The 18,767-nt window shown below is 44.5% G+C and overlaps 1 protein-coding gene and 1 long non-coding RNA gene across 2 annotated transcripts; both read right to left on the bottom strand.

The window, feature by feature from the left end:
* Nucleotides 1–2,609: 2,609 nt before the first annotated feature.
* Nucleotides 2,610–9,024, bottom strand: LOC109739324 (putative disease resistance protein RGA4). The gene is made up of 5 exons (XM_020298410.4): nt 7,273–9,024; nt 7,151–7,173; nt 6,855–7,019; nt 3,277–6,427; nt 2,610–3,018 (listed from the first exon to the last, which is right to left on the bottom strand). The coding sequence occupies exon 4, from the start codon at nt 6,350–6,352 to the stop codon at nt 3,287–3,289; it is 3,066 nt and encodes a 1,021-aa protein (XP_020153999.1). The 5' UTR covers nt 6,353–6,427; nt 6,855–7,019; nt 7,151–7,173; nt 7,273–9,024; the 3' UTR covers nt 2,610–3,018; nt 3,277–3,286.
* A 2,139-nt stretch (nt 9,025–11,163) lies between these two features.
* Nucleotides 11,164–12,860, bottom strand: LOC109739325 (uncharacterized). Its single transcript, XR_002227015.3, has 3 exons — nt 12,618–12,860; nt 11,587–11,772; nt 11,164–11,306 (listed from the first exon to the last, which is right to left on the bottom strand). It is a non-coding gene; the product is annotated as an uncharacterized lncRNA (long non-coding RNA).
* Between the last annotated feature and the right edge of the window lie 5,907 nt (nt 12,861–18,767).

Below are 18,767 nucleotides of genomic sequence, written 5' to 3'. Positions count from 1 at the left end.
CTTCATTTGCTTACTAGCTAGCGTGTCAAGTCCTCTCTATACGTATAGTACGTAGCGTCGACACGTATTTCTCTCTATTAATTAGTTAGCTAACACAATATATGAAACACCTAAATTAACCACCCCCCCAAAACCCCCTAACCCCCCCTTTAAAAAAAACCAAAACCCCAACCCCTGAAATGCTGACGCGTGGACGCTTATTGGTCCCGGTTGGTGCTATAGACCGGGACCAAAGGCCCTCCCGCCTGGGCTCGCCGCAGCGGCCACGTGGAGGCCCATCTGTCCCGGTTCGTATAAGAACCGCGACTAAAGGCCAAGCGCATTAGTAACGACCCTTTAGTCCCGGTTCGCCAACCGGGACAGATGGGCCTTACGAACCGGGACAAATGACCCTTTTTCTACTAGTGATTTGAGACTATATTAATATTTGGCATGCCAAAAAGTGTAATTAATAAAGCCTCAAATGAAAAGTTCTCAACATGGAAGTTTTCCGTCTTGTCAAAATGAACAACATTGATTTTTGGATCATCTTCATCCAAGATGGTATGCAACCTCTACAGCCAAAACCATGCAGTTTAGCGAAGACCCCCTTTTGCCGAGTGGGAAACTCGGTAAAGACCCCCTTTTGCCGAGTTTTATTGTTTTACCGAGTGTTTTGTCCACGACACTCGGCAAAGTACTTGTTTGTCGAGTTTCGCGTTTTTTCCGAGTTAGGTACTCAGCAAAGATACTATTGCCGAGTGCCCGAGAAAAATTCCAGTAGTGTACCTTTCCGCCAACCCGGTGCACCATCGACATATGAAGTATATTGAGATCGATATTCACTTCGTGCGCGAGCAGGTTGCCCTTGGCCGTGTTCGGGTTCTTCACGTGCCGATGTCGCAACAGTTTGCTGATATGATGACTAAGGGTTTGCCTACTTCCGTCTTCGAGGAGTTTCGGTCCAGTCTCTGTGTCTCTGGCGACGCTTCGACTGCGGGGGGGGGGGGGGGGGGGTGTTGAGTTGTACTTTGTGTTGCATGTATTACGGGGCTGTTTGGTTTGTGACTAACTTTGCCAAAGATTGCCACACCTAAGGTTAGACAAGTTTGACCAACTTAGGTGGGTGTTTGGTTCAAGCCACACCTTAGGCAAGCCATACTTGGCCCCACATGCCATACACACAAAAAGTGTGGCAAGATTCCCTTAGGCTTGCCAACTTGTGGCTCTCATTTTGATAAACTAACCTTAGGCAAGCTTGAAAAAAATGTGTGGTAAAGTGTGGCAATACTAGTCCTAGAACCACCCCTACGTGTTGTGGCCCACCTCCTAGTTGTGTATAGTTGAGGTCTTATATATACATGCACCAGCACCCCATCAATACAACGATTATTGTATTGCAAAACATCTCTCTACATTTATTTTTGTTTCTTGTGAGAACTCTATTTGCACTTCACAAAAAAAATCTAGAAAAAGTGTGCTTGTACATATACATGTATAGTTCGTACTTTAGTGATCTATTATTGTTTTTGAAGCTGGAACACCCTTCCAGTATTGAGAAGTCATGTACAAGACGACCGAGGCGACGTGGAACCGTTAAAACAACACAATGTTGATGGGGGTGGTTCATTCAGAGAACGCGGAGAATAATACATATATACACCTCATACAAAAGAAATACATAAAGCCTGTTCAACACAAGGCGCAACTGTTATGTGCTTTGAAAAAACACAAGGCGTAATCACTATGTTATGTTAGAAAAAACACAAGGCGTAATCAAGAAATGAAAGGGGTTCCACTTGCGGTTAGTTAGAGAGTAAGCAGAGTTCCTGATGCTAGTGAAGATCAAGAAAAAAAAACTCTGGAGATTGGGTTAGCTAAGCTAATAACCGTTCCTGATACTCTTGAACAACATAAAATTAATAGTATAACCTGCTTGTTTCAAAGCCACATGACGTCTCAACTTATGACTGAATTTTCTTCAGCATGCATTTCAACCAGGAAGTTTGATACTATAACTTTAAACTGGCACCAAATCAATACTTTTCAGCTAAGCAGGGCGAACCTTTCACCCCTTAATTCTGCACTGCATTGCACTAATTAAGTTGAGGAAAGAAAAATATGGCACTGAAGAGCATCTGCATTGGACTACCTCCATGGAAGATCGTGTACTGATAGTTTCTGCAATTTCCCATTCATAGATGTTCTTCAGCTCCACTGCAGGGAAACAGAGCTTGCCCATTCATAGATGATAGATCACACTTCTCACACATAGCTGCTTCAAGACGTACTTGAGCACCACTGGCTTCGTCATCTTTCGCCATTCGCCCAAATTCCAGACCTTCGTCCCTCACTCCGGGCTTGTGCTCCTGGATCGCCGCACTGCACACGTGGTGCCGTGTTCATTCTGCAGCCGTGTCAGTCAGTTTGACATCACCTTCATCGTCTGTCTTTTGAATGATGCAGTTTGTCGATACAGTGGAACACCTATAGGTTTTCACTTCCATTCGAAGAAACAAAACCAAACTCCCCACTTCCATTCAGAGAATCAAACCATAAAGAAACAAAACTCAATAGTGATACAGCCTACACAGTTTCAGTGTGGCAAAGCCTCAGACCCAATCTCAGAATGAAACACAACCAAATTCGTCACTTATACTCAAAGAATAAAATCGTGCCAAAACGAAATTCATCGATTACATTTAAACAACGAAACCGTGCCATGCAGGTTCACTACAGCAAAGGGCCTCCGGCCCCAAGTTCAGAATGGAATAAAATGAAATGCGTGGGTTACAGCCAAAGAACGAAACCATGCCATGCAGATTCAGTACAACGAAGGTCTCCGGAAAAATTCAGAAAGAAATAAGACGAAATTCTATACAATAATTCCAGGGCACCTGCCCAAAGAAAAACAGGACACTTCCTTCAGCAGCTCGCTACAGATCATGGCACTTACACAGCTTTAGCATGGACAGGCTTCCCCAGCTTGGTATGACTCGTGCTTTGCCAGCCGAAAAGAACCGCACCACCAGTCCTAGGCTGCCACAATTTTGCCCAGGATATAATATGAATTAGCAAACACAATTTGATTTTTGGAAGCAAATACTGAGAAGTTAGGTTTGGATGCCAATATTATAAACTCTAAAAGGACATTATGATAATCTAAGGAATTGTATGGCGTTCCAATGCATGAATCGAATGAGTTGAAAATTGTCTTGTGAGAATATGAACCATGGCTGAAATCAAAGACATACTAAATAAGTAAATATCCAGCCAGTTTGCAGTGTTCAAATATACCTTGAGCCAGCTACTCCCTAAACAGAGTATAGATATCCAGATCTTCGCCATGAAGTCGTTGGTGCTGCTCTTGAAGCCCATGCAACCAGCATGAAGAGATCTTTTGCATATCCTTGTCCACCCCTAGTTGCCGCAAACTGCCCAGCCCCTCTACATGGCTTAAGTTTGGACAACCACCTACATGCAGTTCTGTCACACGAGGGAGGTTGGAGACCTTCTCCAGGCCTTCACAAGCGTCAATAACAAGGAGCTCACAGAGCACTGGGCGGTCCTCCACGGCCTTCAAGTTGTTTAGTCCTACTAAACTAAGCACCTTCAAACAGGCGGTGTCCTTTCCAAGCTGTTGCGGGAGATCCCTCAGCTTTGGGCAACCGTGAAGTTGCAATTTCAACAAACGAGGCAACAGTCGCACCCTTGCAGGTTGGGCATCCTCTTTTCGAATCTCAGCAGCTCCATCCTCTCCCCGTCCATCAGCAGCAGCAACTTCTTCCTCAAAAAAAGACCACTCCTCCCAGTTGGGCATATCTTGGAAGATCAACCATTCAAGTTTTGGGAAAGCAACCAACTCATCACATACAGGATCACCCTTCTTGCAACCAACAAATTCAGGTCCAACCTTGGTTACTGCATGTGCTCCCTCAATTCTCAGATATTTCAAGTTGGCTAGCTGCCAGATGGGTGGAAGATGCACACATGATCGTACATCTATGAGTTTCAAGTATATTAATGAAGACAAATAGGTGGTACCAAACCAGGTGGCAAACCGCCGACCAAAGAATCCAAAAATACATAGGTCTTCCAGGTTCGGTGGAGGTATTAGCTGCTCAAAGACCTTCTCAGCATTGCTGACATGTTCTTCTGAATATGGTCCCTCTCCACGTCCAGTCCACTCTAGCATTAGTTCTTTTAGATGTTTTTTGTCCGTAAGCACTGCATTTGTACTGCAGTGAGCTGCTCTTTCCAATTTAACAAGAGAAAGATACCTCATCTGCGTCAGAGAAGACAACTCTTCCAAGTTCCATCCATCTTGTATAACAGCATTCTCACTTCCATCACCAACAGGATAATCTCCTAAATAAGTGAGGAGCTTCACTTTCCCCATGCCTTTTGGAACCTGATTTATTTCTGTGCCAAAAAGATCAAGGCATCTTAAACTGCACAACAGGGTCATTGCCAAAGGAAGACCGTGCAGATCATGACACCATTTCAGGCTCAGTACTTGAAGGTTCTTTAGGGAGCCAATGGAGTCCGGAAGACAAGATATGCCAGTATAATCCAGATTAAGTAGACGTAGATGTATCAATTTTCCTATATAGCCTGGAATGCTTTGTACAAGTGTGTAATTCAGTACTAAAACACGAAGGAGGAGGAATCTCTTGAACAATGTATCCTCAATTCTCGTTGCACCCTTAATAGTTATGAAAGTCCTCACCTTAACATCCACCTTATCCACTCTAGGTAACACCAACATATCCTTCTTAATAACAGCAGTAATACGTCGCAGTTTTGACATATTTTCACCGCTTAATAATTCAACATCTCCAACAGAACATTCTTCTCTTGATATATTTAAAGCAAGCTGCCTCAAGAGGTCATGCATTTTGCATTCAGCCTGGTCAAAACTGTTAATATCTGGCTGGAGGAGATTCCGATGTATTAGCTCGTAGTAGTACTCTTCTGCTATGTCTTCTAGTAGTTGGCCTTGCTGCTCCTCGATGAATCCTTCAGCAATCCATAACCTGGTAACTTCTTCACGCTCAATGATAGAATCTTCAGCATACAAAGCACAATAAAGGAAACACTGCTTCAGACGATGTGCTAACTCATCATAGCTTAGATACAAAGCTCCTTCTATTTCATCCAAGAGCATGTTCTGGGAACCAGCATATTTGCCCAAATACTTTTTCCACTCATTCTCCGTTAGATCTCTGCTTGCCAAAGCACTAGCGGTAACCTTGATTGCAAGAGGGAGGTGACCACATTTACGAACAATCTCAATTCCCGTGTTTCTTAAATTCTGCACTTCTTTCTCTTCCTCAATGTTCATGCTCTTCCAAAGTAGCTCCCATCCCACCTCTACAGACATGAGATCAACTCGATGGGTATGCTCTACACCTATCCTCCTTGTAATTTGATCATCTCGTGTGGTTAACAATATTACTCCGGATGTTGTTTCATGTAATGCAAATGCAGGCCTTAATAGATCCATCCATACATTGGAATGCCAGACATCATCTAGAACCAGAAAGAAACTCTTCCCTTCAATTGTTTCTGCAAGCTTCCTCTGGAGCTCTGTTATGGTTTCACCTTGCTCATGATGCACACCAATAGTCCGGAGAACCTCTTTAAGAAGAGTTACTTCATTGTAGTCTTGTGAAACACAAATCCATGCTTGCATCTTGAAGCTTCCTTTAATTTTTTGGTTATTGTATATTTTCTGAGCTAGTGTTGTCTTACCAACTCCTCCTGTTCCAACAATAGCAAGCTTGTAAGACTTACTTTCCTTATGTGCAACAACTAAGTCCACCAGCTTCTTGCTAGAATATATGATCTCCTTCCCCACAAGGTTGGGCTCAACAAGGTTGGAGCTTCTTATCAGTTTGGATGTTGGACCATTTCTGGTAGGCTGCATACCAGTGTTGAGTGTTAAGAATACCGTGTCCTTTAAAATGTTTACTATTTTTTTGTTGAGGCTTCTAATCCGAACAGCAACATCACGGCGTGACCAGATGTTACAAAAGCAAGAGGAAACTGAGAGGCCTTTACATGCAGCCGCATTGCTTGATGATGATGAAGGATCGTCGGGCAGTAGCTTGCTTCCTTTACACCTAGCCACGTCCAGGATTTCATCAACATCATATATAACATCTCTCAGTTGGCCGAGCCAATTGTTTACTGCTAGCTCTTTGGTCCTCCTTTTCTCAGCATCATATATGCAACACTGTATTAGTTCTACTTGCTGCAGGACTTCTCTGAGATCTTCTTCCACCCCAAGGATTAGTATGGCCTCATCTGTAATGATATTTTGCAACTTACTGGCACATGATCCAAGCAAAGATCCAAGTATGGCCGCCATGGATCAGACAAACTCGGCAAGGGAGATTCACCCAAAACACCCAGGTGATTTGTTTCAGTGAATGGAAACTGAAGGCTGGAAATGAATGCACAAAATGTGTCAGCATGCTTTCCAAATGAGTCAAGTCTCCAAAATCTATACAGGCATAAAAGAGTCCATGAGTACAAATACAGATACAGTACCCTGAATAGGGCCACACATTGAGGTCTGAATCCCTGAGCTGGCACTCTGTCATTTCGTTGTTAGTGCTTGCAAATTTACATGTGTTTTAATTCTGAATGTTAAAATGGTTTACTAGTTTGCTTGGGTCACTAAATGGCAGCTGCATATTACTGAACCACGGAAAATGTTGCATCAAGTTAATAACAACAGGTAGTGCATAGAAGCCATATATTTGTTTGCCTGACCCATCTTATTCCTGATCGGTTTCCCATATGCTAGCCTAGAATATTTGATAATTTATTCCATCGTAGTTACGAAACTAAGATAGCAAGTCTTTTACCTTACAAACCACTCTTCCAACAAGGAAAACCCACTGATAGTAAGAACCAATAGTGTTCATCTTGAAGATGCAATTTGCTCCAACGGTCATCCAATTGCTATTCTTAAAATCTCACAATGCTAAAAGGAAAACAGAGGAAAGAGAATGTGATTGCTGCTTCTACACCTGCAATATGAAGAAAATACAAGATTATGGATCAACTAGTGAACAAATGGAGTTACATTCTCTTTCAATCATCAGTGAAGAAGAAGAAGAACAGGATCACTTCAATCATGGAGCAAAATCAACAAATATACCTGGGTACAGACCGATGAGAGTGCTGCAAGGGGAGATCTGCGTTAGCAACTTAGCGTGAACAGAAGAAGAAGAAGAAGAAGAATGGAACCAACAAAATCTTGAGATTTCTAAGTTTCCTTACCAGATCCAATCGGAGCATACTGGAGCCCTCCCCCCTCCTCTGAAAAATGCAGTGCAAGCTGTGGCTATGGCTCTGTATAGTGTCCACGAAGGTGGCCTTCCAGTCCAATAGCAATAATTCATGTGCCAGGACATGAACTGGCCCACTCGCCATTACTACTATGTTCGTCTTGTCATGTCACACATTAACTAGCTGTACCGTTGAACAGCTGGGCTTATTCACACTAGTTTAGCTTTTTCAGCAACTCAGGCAAAGTTTTAAAAAGTAAGGTTTATCACTTGTTAAGAGACACAGATTAAAATTGCTTTATGCAGGCCTAAAATATTAACATGCTTCCCAAGAAACATGCACGTCCATTAATATCAAACTAGTTATCGCGAAGCATTTTTGAGCCAAGCATTTTACATGCATAAGCAGTCTGACCAGAAAAAAAATGTGGAGACATATAGGACTATTTGTATCAAATAACAACACAAACTTTAAAGAAACTTCCAGTACAGAATCTTGAAATTTCCTGTCCCAATGATAAACCAGGGGATTCAAACTTTTTTTTTATCAATACCAAGCCCTACTTCAATAATTGTGCTGCAATACCAAGCGTCCAGGCTCTACTTCAATGCAGCCATCAGCATAAATGCACCCAGCTGGCCAGCGTACCTGCTCCGCTTTTCTCTCATCAGCCATGGCCTTTTTACCGTTCAACTGAAAAATATGCAATGCCACATGGATACTGAGAATGCACATTTTCAGTTTTAAAACTAGAATCTTCAAAATAATACTCCCTCCGATCCAAAATAAGTGTCGTGGTTTTAGTTCAAATTGAGTATCAATTTGCACATTTTTTGTGATAGTTAGCCAGCATGTGAAATCCATGTGCAAAGACATATACAAGATGCCAAGCCATAAAAGGTTGAAAATAATCAAAATTATTACCGGCAGAAGCTTATGCTAAATTTCTCTACCAACTCTGCTCTAAGTGACTAACAAATTCTGATTGTCAAATAGTAAAACATATTATTTATTAAGAATGCAGTTATTCATCCATGTATCATCAATGACATTACATTCAAGATTAACCCTCTACTGCAATAACAATAATCAACATTAACACAATTTTAGAAATAAAGACATTTTCATCATTGATCCATTAGTCTCTTCCTAATTATGTATAAAAAAACCCAGGTAGCAGGAACATCAAAAGGGTGTCATAATAAAAGGATGTCTGAAAATCCTCTTGATCCTGCTCTTTTATCTGAAAAATAGTTCCAGAATAATCCAATAGCACGGCAAATGAATAAATTAGACTCTTTTATTCTGCAAGAGAAGTAAAAATAATAATACAATCACATAAACTCCAACACTCAAAGAAGAGAAGAACAAAAACAAATCTCGACGAGTCTCCATCAACTCACTTCCCGACGGCATCTGCCAAGAGGATGCAAAATGTCACCATGGATTACGATTAGTGACATGTATGACAGAATTCGCACATAAGACATAACATAATTGCCAGTATAGATCACCAGGAGATTTGCGATGCAGTTTACAAACCACTGGCTTGTATTAATCCAAGCAATCTATGAGGCTCAACTTGGTGCCAGAGGTAAGAAGAGCACACTTGTGAAGAATACTTGGAGATTTCATTAGCTAGCTAGTTATCATCCTTGACGACCCATCCCCCGCTCCCCCGCTCCTAGGGTTCCCCCGCCGCCGCCGCCAGCTCCCCTGCGCGGAGCCGCCGCCGGAGCCCGCCGGAGCCGCCAGCCCCTTCCCCCTCCCGTTCCCCTTCTCCTTCCCCCCACCCCCCTCCACTCCCCTGTACCACCGCGCCGCCTCCCCGAGCGAGGCGCCCGGGGGCCCTTCCTCCGCGCTCCTCCAGCCCTCCCCCGCGCCCTTCCCTCCTCCCGCCGCCGTCAGCGTGCGCCGCCGGTCCTCGGCCGCGTGGTGCTGGCGGCGGTGGGCATGCCCTTCCCCGCGCGCGGCCCTCCCCTGCTCGGGCGGTGATGGCCGGCGGCGGTGCGCCTCGGCCGGTGGCGGTCCGGCGTCCTGGTGCGGAGGCCGGCGGCGCTCGCCGTGGTGGTGCTGCCTCTTGGCGGCAGGGCGGTCCGGTGATGCTGGCCGGCCGGTGGCGTGTCCCTGGCCCAGATCTGAGTCTGTAGGGTCCCTTCTGGGTCCTTGCGGGTCGGCTCCGGCGCGACCGCGACGCTCTCTGTATGGGGAGGCAGGGGAGCGGCTTGGACTGGGACAGCGACGCCGACGGAGTGCCAGCTGCTGCGCGGAAGCGGGAGCTGTCCAGGCCTTTGAGGGCCCGGCCGGGCCTGTGGGGCCACGGGCCCGGTAGGCTCCTGCTATGGCGTCCGGTCGGCTACCGTCATGGACGGTGGAGGTGGGGCCCTCCCGTATGCCGACGGTGCTGCTGCCCTAGTCCCGGCTCCTCTTCTTCGTTGTGTAGACCATCTTCGCGGTGCCGTGGTGAGACAGCGTGCGAAACTTCGTGTCCGTGTTGGCGCAGGGTGGTGGTCGGTTTGGTGGCGAGCTTCGAAGTGCCTGAGGTAGAGGCTGGGATCGGGAGAAATCCCTGTTGGCTTGGCCGACACCGACGCTGTGGTGCCTGAGGGTGCCGCCGGACCTTCCTGGAGGGCGTCGGGGCTACCCTTCCTCTCTCCTCGCCGCGTACTGGGGGAAACCCTTGGCAGCTGCGTCGTCATTGTCGCATCCCTTCTTGGAGGAGTTGATTGGTACCGGCGCTTCGGAGTCTCGGAGCTTGGTGGGCGATCTCCGGTGGACGCAGCGGTCACGAGGCTTCGTCGTTTTTGTCGATTCGACGTTATCGGCATTTGTTTCTTTTCTTTTTTCTCTTTCATTTCTTTTGGGCGTGTTTGTGCTGCTTCCGCCTATCGTTGGTTGTATCGGATGGTTGCTTTGTCATACAAAGCGGGGGGAAACCCTTTTTCGTATCATCCTTGACTCTCTTGAGCGTCCTAACAGCCCACTGGCACAGGCTTCTCTTCAGCATGAATCCCACCATGATGGCAACCGCAAAGCTGATGGCGTGGAAGTCGATAGAGACACAACCCGGCTGCAATAAAGATTACCAAACGTATGTTAGTTGCAAGGAGCATAATAAGAATCAAGTTTGTATTACATATTTATAGGAACAAAATGTAAGAATTGCAGCCTAAATCTAGAAATAAAGACTAGCAATATGATGCCAAAGGTGGAAAACATGGCAAGACCCCCCCCCCCCCCCCCCCCCAAGCTTTCATGCTCAATGTTTAGATTAGGGGATTTGAATGAAACTTATAACTCAAATTTGTAACATAAACCAAACTTTCAACTGTGCTGATCCAACTTTCACCTAGGTCTATGATGTACTTTTCAATCAACTAGAAGCCCAAGAAATAAACCAAAGTTTGAGTTATTATAAAAACAACTAGATCACGTTTCCACAGATTTTGGGAGCTGATTTCGCCTGATGAGCTATGCCTTTCAATCCTCTGCACGCGCTGGTCAAGGGTGGTGATCCCACTGTCCACATCGATGAAGGACTGGCGCAGCACCATCGAGGTGCACCGGTGCAGCATGGCGGGTCACAGGAAGATACATGCGAGGAGCAGTGGCACGGTGGGTGTGAAAAAGACTAACAAGCCCAGGGGTTCGCTTGGGAAGGAAGGCAGAGGGAAATTCGGAAGCTACGGTGGTAAAAGAAGGATATGATATTATTTTCCCTTTTGCAGGAATCATGGAGCAGACAGAGAGAATAAGACAGCTGCAGTCACCGAATTGGCATAACTAAGAAGTTTACACAACTTAAGTAGCTGATGGGGACATCATGGTTTACTGTTAATTAGGTGTCAGGCTGTCAGATGATTGCATATGTGATGCCAAAGGTGGAAAAGATGGTTGTGCCATACAAAATGTACAAAAAGCTGAGCAGTACATATACACAGATACATAGGGACATCTATTTGGTGGTCATATGATGCTTCGTTAAGCAGTGAACAACTGCCCCTCTTCCGTTCCATCTCCAAACTCTGAAATAAATTCAAACTAGGAAGACTCGTCACCTTGAAGTAGGTAACTCAAATTCAAAAGTTTCATGGTAGTGTAAACACCCTAGGAAGACATGCCAAATTGGTCTATCTATGCCACTACATTTTGCAAAAATAAACCAGGAATGAGAAGTAGCACTCCTGCACAACAGGGCCCCCACATCAAAGCAATGTACCCACCAACCGAGCGAGCTCAAACAGGAGGCCAGGGAGAGCATCGAGGTGAATTAGAGGATGAGAAAAATGGAGAAGCTGTGCATACCCTCAGAGAAGGCAGCGACGGAGCACGAGGAGTTGGTTGTATCCTGCGTTGCAGCCTGCACTTCTCCATCACTGAGAAAGCCAAATGCAACTTCATGGACCCTGCCTTCTCTTAGCCACGCTGGTTTGGGGCAAGTGTTTAAAAGCAAACCGACAGAAATCTCAGCCTGGCCTCTTCAGCTTCAAACTGTAAAAGACAAGTAAATTTAGGGTCATTTGTTCTTCATGATTCATTCCTGTGATTATCTATTGTGGTCTACAACATATAAGTCTGTGGCTGTGTAGCTCTGTTCGAATTTATCTTTTCTTAGAAGATACTCCATTATCCATATTATAATTGTGCTACAGAAAGTTGACAGGAAAAAAAATTGCTTTCAGTCAAACTTCTAAAAACGTTTGTCAACAAATCCAATAGGAATGCATAGAGATATATACAAGAAACCTACTCTCTCCATTGATAAACATATCAACAACCAACTTGATCTCAACTAGTTTGGACAGAAGAACACGGATCATGAAGTGATTCATAGGAGCGATACAGGGGACTGCCATTGCCTCATTGGAGACCGAATGTGTCTGTCAGATGCTACTGCAATGCAGAGTTTCAATATCTGAAAACTTCTGTAAATTATACCAATGCTCAGTTTGACAAAAATGCAGCTGCTCCCAATTTTCAATAAAGGGGATAGCGAAAATAGGCGAGATTTTCCTATGCCTCCCATTTGCCGGATAAATCCCTCGCAGAAATACATAGAGTACATTTTCATAGCCCCAACAACAACATATCGCATCAATCAGAACTAGTCCAAACGGTTCTCAGTTTCAGCCAAAGGGAAACGCCCTCTCAAATTGACTCCAAACTACATCGAAATTTGTACAGGTGAAGATGAAAGCTAGCACCCCGGCGCAATACGAGCAGCACATGGCGAGTTCAGCGCCAAATCTAAGGGGCGAGCGAGCACAAACATAAACAGGAGGAGGTCCGGCCGAGAGAGAGAGTGAGGGGGGAGGGGGGGGGGGGGGGGCACATACCCTGATGCCCTCCCTGGGCAGGAGCACTTGGTCGGAGAAGGGGGCGGCGGCGGCGAAGCCGAAGCGTGAGGAGGAGGAGGAGTTGGCCATGTCCTCGCGCCTCCGCGGATCCCGTGTGCTCCCGACTCCGCCGGCTAGTCGGGGTTCAGCGGCGAGCGGCGAAGAGGAACGAAAGTCGCACCTCGTCTGCGCCTCTGCGGGGAATTTTCTGAGATGTCTACAACGGAGACTTTGGAGACGAAGGTTGAGCGACGACACTCTGGCAGGTGGGACCGCCCGGTCAGATCTTTTATTTTTCATACTCCTACTTGTCTTCAATTATTATTTTTCTTAATAAATTCCTTTACGACATGTTCATGTAAAAAAATGGTTCCAAGACAAGGAACAAGAGTGACACGATCTGGTTTTCTCGATAACACGACCATTAAGTTCACAGTTTTTCCTTTCCAATTTTTTTTCCAATATATTAATAAAACGTACTCCAATAGTTCACACATCACACATCCAAGTTCATATGTATATAGAAGATACTAAAAAAGACTACAATCACATCTACTGATCACCTGGCAACAATTACAAACACCGAAGAAAGCCGAGACGCATCAATGCATGATGGTCATCACCCCTACCTCATGTCCACCATAAAAGTTCCGTAACAGAGAGAAAACTAACGGATCCCGCAACTAGTATATGTGCCTACTAGCATGCAACACTTTTTGTTTCCGTTGTTGAAATACTATACTTGGACAGTTGGACTAAACAAACAACCCAACTTATACATACAGCAGGAGTATTATTATTTAACTAGCTAGCTATCTATAGCTAGTTGTACCTCGCTCCTGGTAGTGGAAGCCCGGCCGCGCGTACGCTCTCGTATTTTAGGCGGGAGAATGAGAATTCCATGCGAGATCGATCAGATGATCAGAGCTTGACGGTGAGCGCGAAACCACCCATCGCCACCATGACGAGAAGGAGGACCACGCCGAACCGCAGCAGGCCATTGGCGAACGCGAGGACACGGCCGCGGTCACCATCCTCATCCTGGGCGCCGGAGCGGCGGGGAAGCCGGTAGGCCACGGTCATCTCGACGGCCACGATGCCGAGAATGGTGGCGAGGACGCCGTAGTAGGCAGTGCTGTGGCCGCCAAACACGGGGCCCCTGGCCGGCTGGAACAGCCCGGCGCTCACGTCCGCGGCCAGGGTGAGACAGCTCACTGCCCACAGCGCACGCGCGAGCTGAACTTGGATCGACGGCGCCGGTGCGCTGCCGCCTGCTGATGCCAGCTCCGTGATGTCGGCTAAGCCTTCCATTTCCATGCCCACCGTGGTGGTGTCGACTTGGAAGGTAGATGCGGCGGACATGCTGGACCTTTTTGAAGGACAGTGAGGGTGTTGGAACGATGAGGGCCGAGGGTTTATGAAGGGACGAAGGTACGTACGCATGCGAGTGTAGATATACTCCTATTTATTTAGCTTGGGAAGGCGGTGGATGCTACAAAATGGAGCACGCACGAACGGTGAGTCCTTTATGCCACTTTAAGCACCGTCTTAGTATTCCTTACTTTGCTTTCGGAACTGTAAAAGATTCAGAAATACAACTATTTCTTTTCTTTAGGGGTATTATTATGATCGTCGTACTCCCCCACACGATCACATTATTCATTAATGGATATCTCATATTTCTTTCTCCCCTCGAAATGTGGCAAGAACTTTTCTGCCACAATTTCAAAAAACCATTCACAACTCTTGTGAATTGAGGAAACTTTGAGTATCTATTTCATTTATCTGATTACTTCATATGTAATGAAGTTATCTGTTAACTGGTATGGGAGTACTTTTTCCTTATTCCATTTCAGAAACTCAACAAAGTTCTTGATCATTAGTACTTTTGCAAGACACACTTGCATATCATTCTTATCTTTAGGTTCGTCTGTAACTTTTATTCTCTTTGGATTTATTGAGTGCTTAATGATCATTACACATAAGGTGTACGATCGATACTAGGAAAGCATAATAGCTACTCCATACTTTTCTCCCAGAGTGGGACACATTAAACGCACATGAGTCATCATATCTTTGTCCTGTCATACAGGATAAGTTCTTTGCCAAAATATCTCCTGCCACAGGATTTCTGACATAATACTATGTCAACTTTACCCAGTCACGCAGGTATTTTCCCAGACTTTTCCCGCCATGCGGTTTTTATCATAATCATCTTTTCCCGCTATGCGGGTAATTCCCTGTAAGGGACATAAATGCCAGAATTGGCTCTTTTGACTGCATATTCAATCATCAAATTTAGAAATAAATCCGAATGCTCTTTTGACACACGTGCTTGATCCGACATTGGTCAAATTAAACACGCATGTTGCTTGTTTCATTTCAAATCATGTTGATTGAAAAATCTTCTTCATATAGAATACATGAAAGACATTCGTCAACCAAGACTCTCAATGATCTATCTATTTTCTTTTCTTGGATTAATATCCAAGAATTCTTTTCTTTTGAAACCATTCTTTAGAGAGAACATACTCCCTCACGTTATGACCTTTCTTGATCATCTTTCGAGTCACAAGTACCCAGCCATTCGCTTTCACGAATGAAAGCATGAAAAACTTTTAGTCTGAGAAAACTTAGCCAATAATCAACAATAATGAGCATAAAAATAACCCTACGTTGGTCTGGTTAAAAACATATGCACATTAAACTTTTGTAAAACTTCCTTTTTAAACTCTAAATCACCGTTGTGTTAGAATTAGAATAAAACTCGTTCTTCTACATTAATTCCATATCACCATTGGGCGGAAATGGAAATAATGCATATAACTCATAAACAATGTGATGATAGTATTTCTATTAAACAACTTTGCTAAGAAATAATAATCATCATCAACTTTATTGCAGCGGAAACAAGAAATATATATTTCTCTAGTTCAAGAGCAATTCTTCATCTTTAACTGTTCTCTAAAAATTGATCACTTTGATACAAAATTTATCAGAGATTTAAGCTTTCAACATAAGACTCATAGAATTATAGTACTGTTATCATCAACATTGGTTAGAAAATAACAATACCATATTTTAACTTTAAAACAAATATCTTTCTTTTGTCATAGCAAAAACTATCTGAATCTGATTTCATCCATAGGGCAAAAAACATTGCTAAGAACAGTTCTTCTAATTAAATTTTCCCGTTGGTTCCAATTTAATTGGACGATAAAACTTTACTTTGCAAGGGAAACTTTTCAATATTCTATACAGAAATAATTATGTACTCTTTTACTCTCTAAGCAATTTTAACCGGTTGGTTCAAAAAAACATTAGAGAAGCAACAATTCAATCTTTTACTTTAGCTCTATTCACTTTTAAAAGAGCACTTTTATTTTTATTTGCAGCGGAAACATGATAGAAAATTCATGAACTTTTTCTTTTTACAGAAACTTTTCTTTCACTAAATAAAAATTCATGAACTTTATTATTTTCTTTATAAAATTCATGAACATTTCTTTTTCTGAAAATTTTCTATTTTCATTTTCAGAAACTTTTTCTGTTAACTTTTCTATTTTCTAAACAAAAAATTTTGTTGGAAAAAATTGCATAGAAAATCTATCTGAAATCTGCCCAAAACCTGGACAAAAACTAAAATAAAGGAAAAGGAGCAGCAGCCGCGCCAGCCTCGGCCCAGTGTGCGGCAGCGCCTCCCGGCCCAAAAGGCCCGCAGCGAGTGCGCGGTTGCGGCCTGGTCCTCCTCTGCTTTCGGCCCAGCTGGCCCCTGCCGGCCTAGGGTTTATATCCCAGCCGTCCGCTTTGATCCGACGGTGGCCCGCTCTCCTCGCTGGATCAAAACCAGTCCATCGTGCCGATCGGGAAACCCTAATCCTTTTCTCTCTCTTTCGACTGTCTCTCGTCTATATCCTGTAGCGGGGGGTTCGGGCTTCGCCGGCTGCCGGCGATGGCGACGAACCACCGCGCCGGCCAGCGTCTTTCCCCTCCCCCTCTGCTCCGCGCTAGCCCCTTCCCTTTCCCCTTCTTTCTTCGTTCTCCTGCTTGCGAGAGAGTGATAGATGCTGCGGGTAAGAGCCACGCCGGCGGCCGGCGACGGCGCCGCGCGAGCACCCTTTCTCTTCTTTTCCCCTTCCCCTTTTTGTTCTTTAGACAGAAAGAGAGATACGAGGTCGAACCCTCCTCTGCTCCCCTTGTATTCGACACGGCGGAGCGGTCGACGGTGGCGCCGTTGCCATCCCTTTCGCCGGTCGCGCGTTCCCTTACGGTGAGCGCGCCGCCGTCGAAAGGTTTGGCCGCGGTGCCCTTTGCCCCTCTCGGGGTGGTTCTTCGTCCGGACGGCTCGGCTTGCCGATGCCCGTTCGGATCGAGAGGAACTGGCGCGGCCGGAGTGGCGGCGCACTTTGCCGGCGGGCCAAGGCCTTCTCCGATGTACTTTTGTTTTCTTTACTCTGCCCTGTTCTAGGGTTCTTCGGGGAGGGGGGAATTTCTGTTGCTACCGAAAATCCAAAACGCCAACCTGGGCTGATACCATTGATAAAATCTGTTGATCCAGTGGGCATGGGATTCCGGTAGTGGTGATAGGTATTACCTTTTCCTTGTGGCTCGAGGAGCTCCCGGTGCCGGGCATGGTGCCGGTGATGACAGAGAGTAGCGGGGTGGTGGCGGTGCTTCCCGTCAGCACTGCACTAACCCTAAATCGGTAGGGGATGTAGGTGGGGTGTACGGCATCACGACGAACCTCGTAGTGCGAGCCACCGGCCCCCACCTCTTTATATAGTGCAGGTGACAGGGGGCCGTCAACCATAGTGGGTTGAGCGCCCCCGATCAGGGCGTGGATCTAAGGGCCCGGTGGGCCGTTGGGCCCACACGGTGGAGATCATCCTAACACGAACTGCTTTGTCCTGGGCGAACTGTGAAGGGCTGGTCACTCTGGTGGTGCGCGATGAGGCGACGTCATCATAGGCTGGTGGTGAGCGATGCGACAACGTCATCTGACCCCAATTGCAATCCGCGTGCAGCCAAGCACCCTTTCTCGCCAGAACGCGTGCTCGATCGTATACCTGGTTTCCTTTATAATTAAAGCTCTACGTGAGAGAGCGATGCCTCCGAGAGCAAAGAGGGGTAATATCATCAGAAGTCGTATAACTTGCGTCGCACGTTCAGTTTGGTGCTAAAACTTTGAAAATACGGTATACATTTTTTGATTGTATGTATCATATTTTGTGCATACTCTATTTCGCATACAAATATGTACATATTTCACAAATACAATAAAACTATGAGCTCACTTGCAATTTTTTCATATAACTCACTTTGGAATATCTTAGATATACTATATGAACATACTAAAAATAATAAAGTAGATTATATACTATCACATGGTAGCATATGAGAAATGGGTGTTACTACACCCGGTAGTAGGATGCATTTTCATATGCGAAAACTAACCAACAAAAAGCATGCGCCAGGACTCGAACCCAAAAAACAATTGATTTAACATGACCCGCAAAAAAAACACGAAACACGAAACGGTCTAGGCACTAAGACATTCTAGTCGGGTTGTTTAGTATGGATAACCAGAACGACATTTTTTTAGGTGTACTAGAACGACATACATGTACTTGACGAGGACTCATGTGGAGCTTAATTGGGCTGTGGATACTACGGTTCATTTTGTGCACGCTATTTTTGTTAAAGATTATTTGTAGAACATAAGTAATAAAATGCGTTCACATATTTGTGTGTTAAAAATATTATACATACAGATATTAGTAGTTATGGACATTGAAAATGTTTATTAAATAAATATTTTAAATGGATCCAAAAAATATACACCTGCGGCTTATACTTAAATTGTACAAAATGATGAACACAAACATTTACTAAATATTTATGAATATTCACATGTGTAAAAAAAATATTCGTGACTTATATTCAAAAAAATTATATAACTTAAATGTTACCCACAACCGAATGTTCATATTAACAGTTTAAATTTTAAATTATGAATATTTTTAATTATACAAACATTCAACTATACAAATGTGCGTATATATAATTATTGAAGTGTTTGTATAATTAAAATAATATTTTTGAATTTTAATTTTGAAAACCAAATACGCAATACCATATTTACATATTACA

Source organism: Aegilops tauschii, chromosome 3 (assembly GCF_002575655.3).
Source record: "Aegilops tauschii subsp. strangulata cultivar AL8/78 chromosome 3, Aet v6.0, whole genome shotgun sequence".
Classification (NCBI taxonomy): Eukaryota; Viridiplantae; Streptophyta; class Magnoliopsida; order Poales; family Poaceae; genus Aegilops; species Aegilops tauschii.
This window is presented reverse-complemented; position numbering and strand designations above follow the sequence as displayed.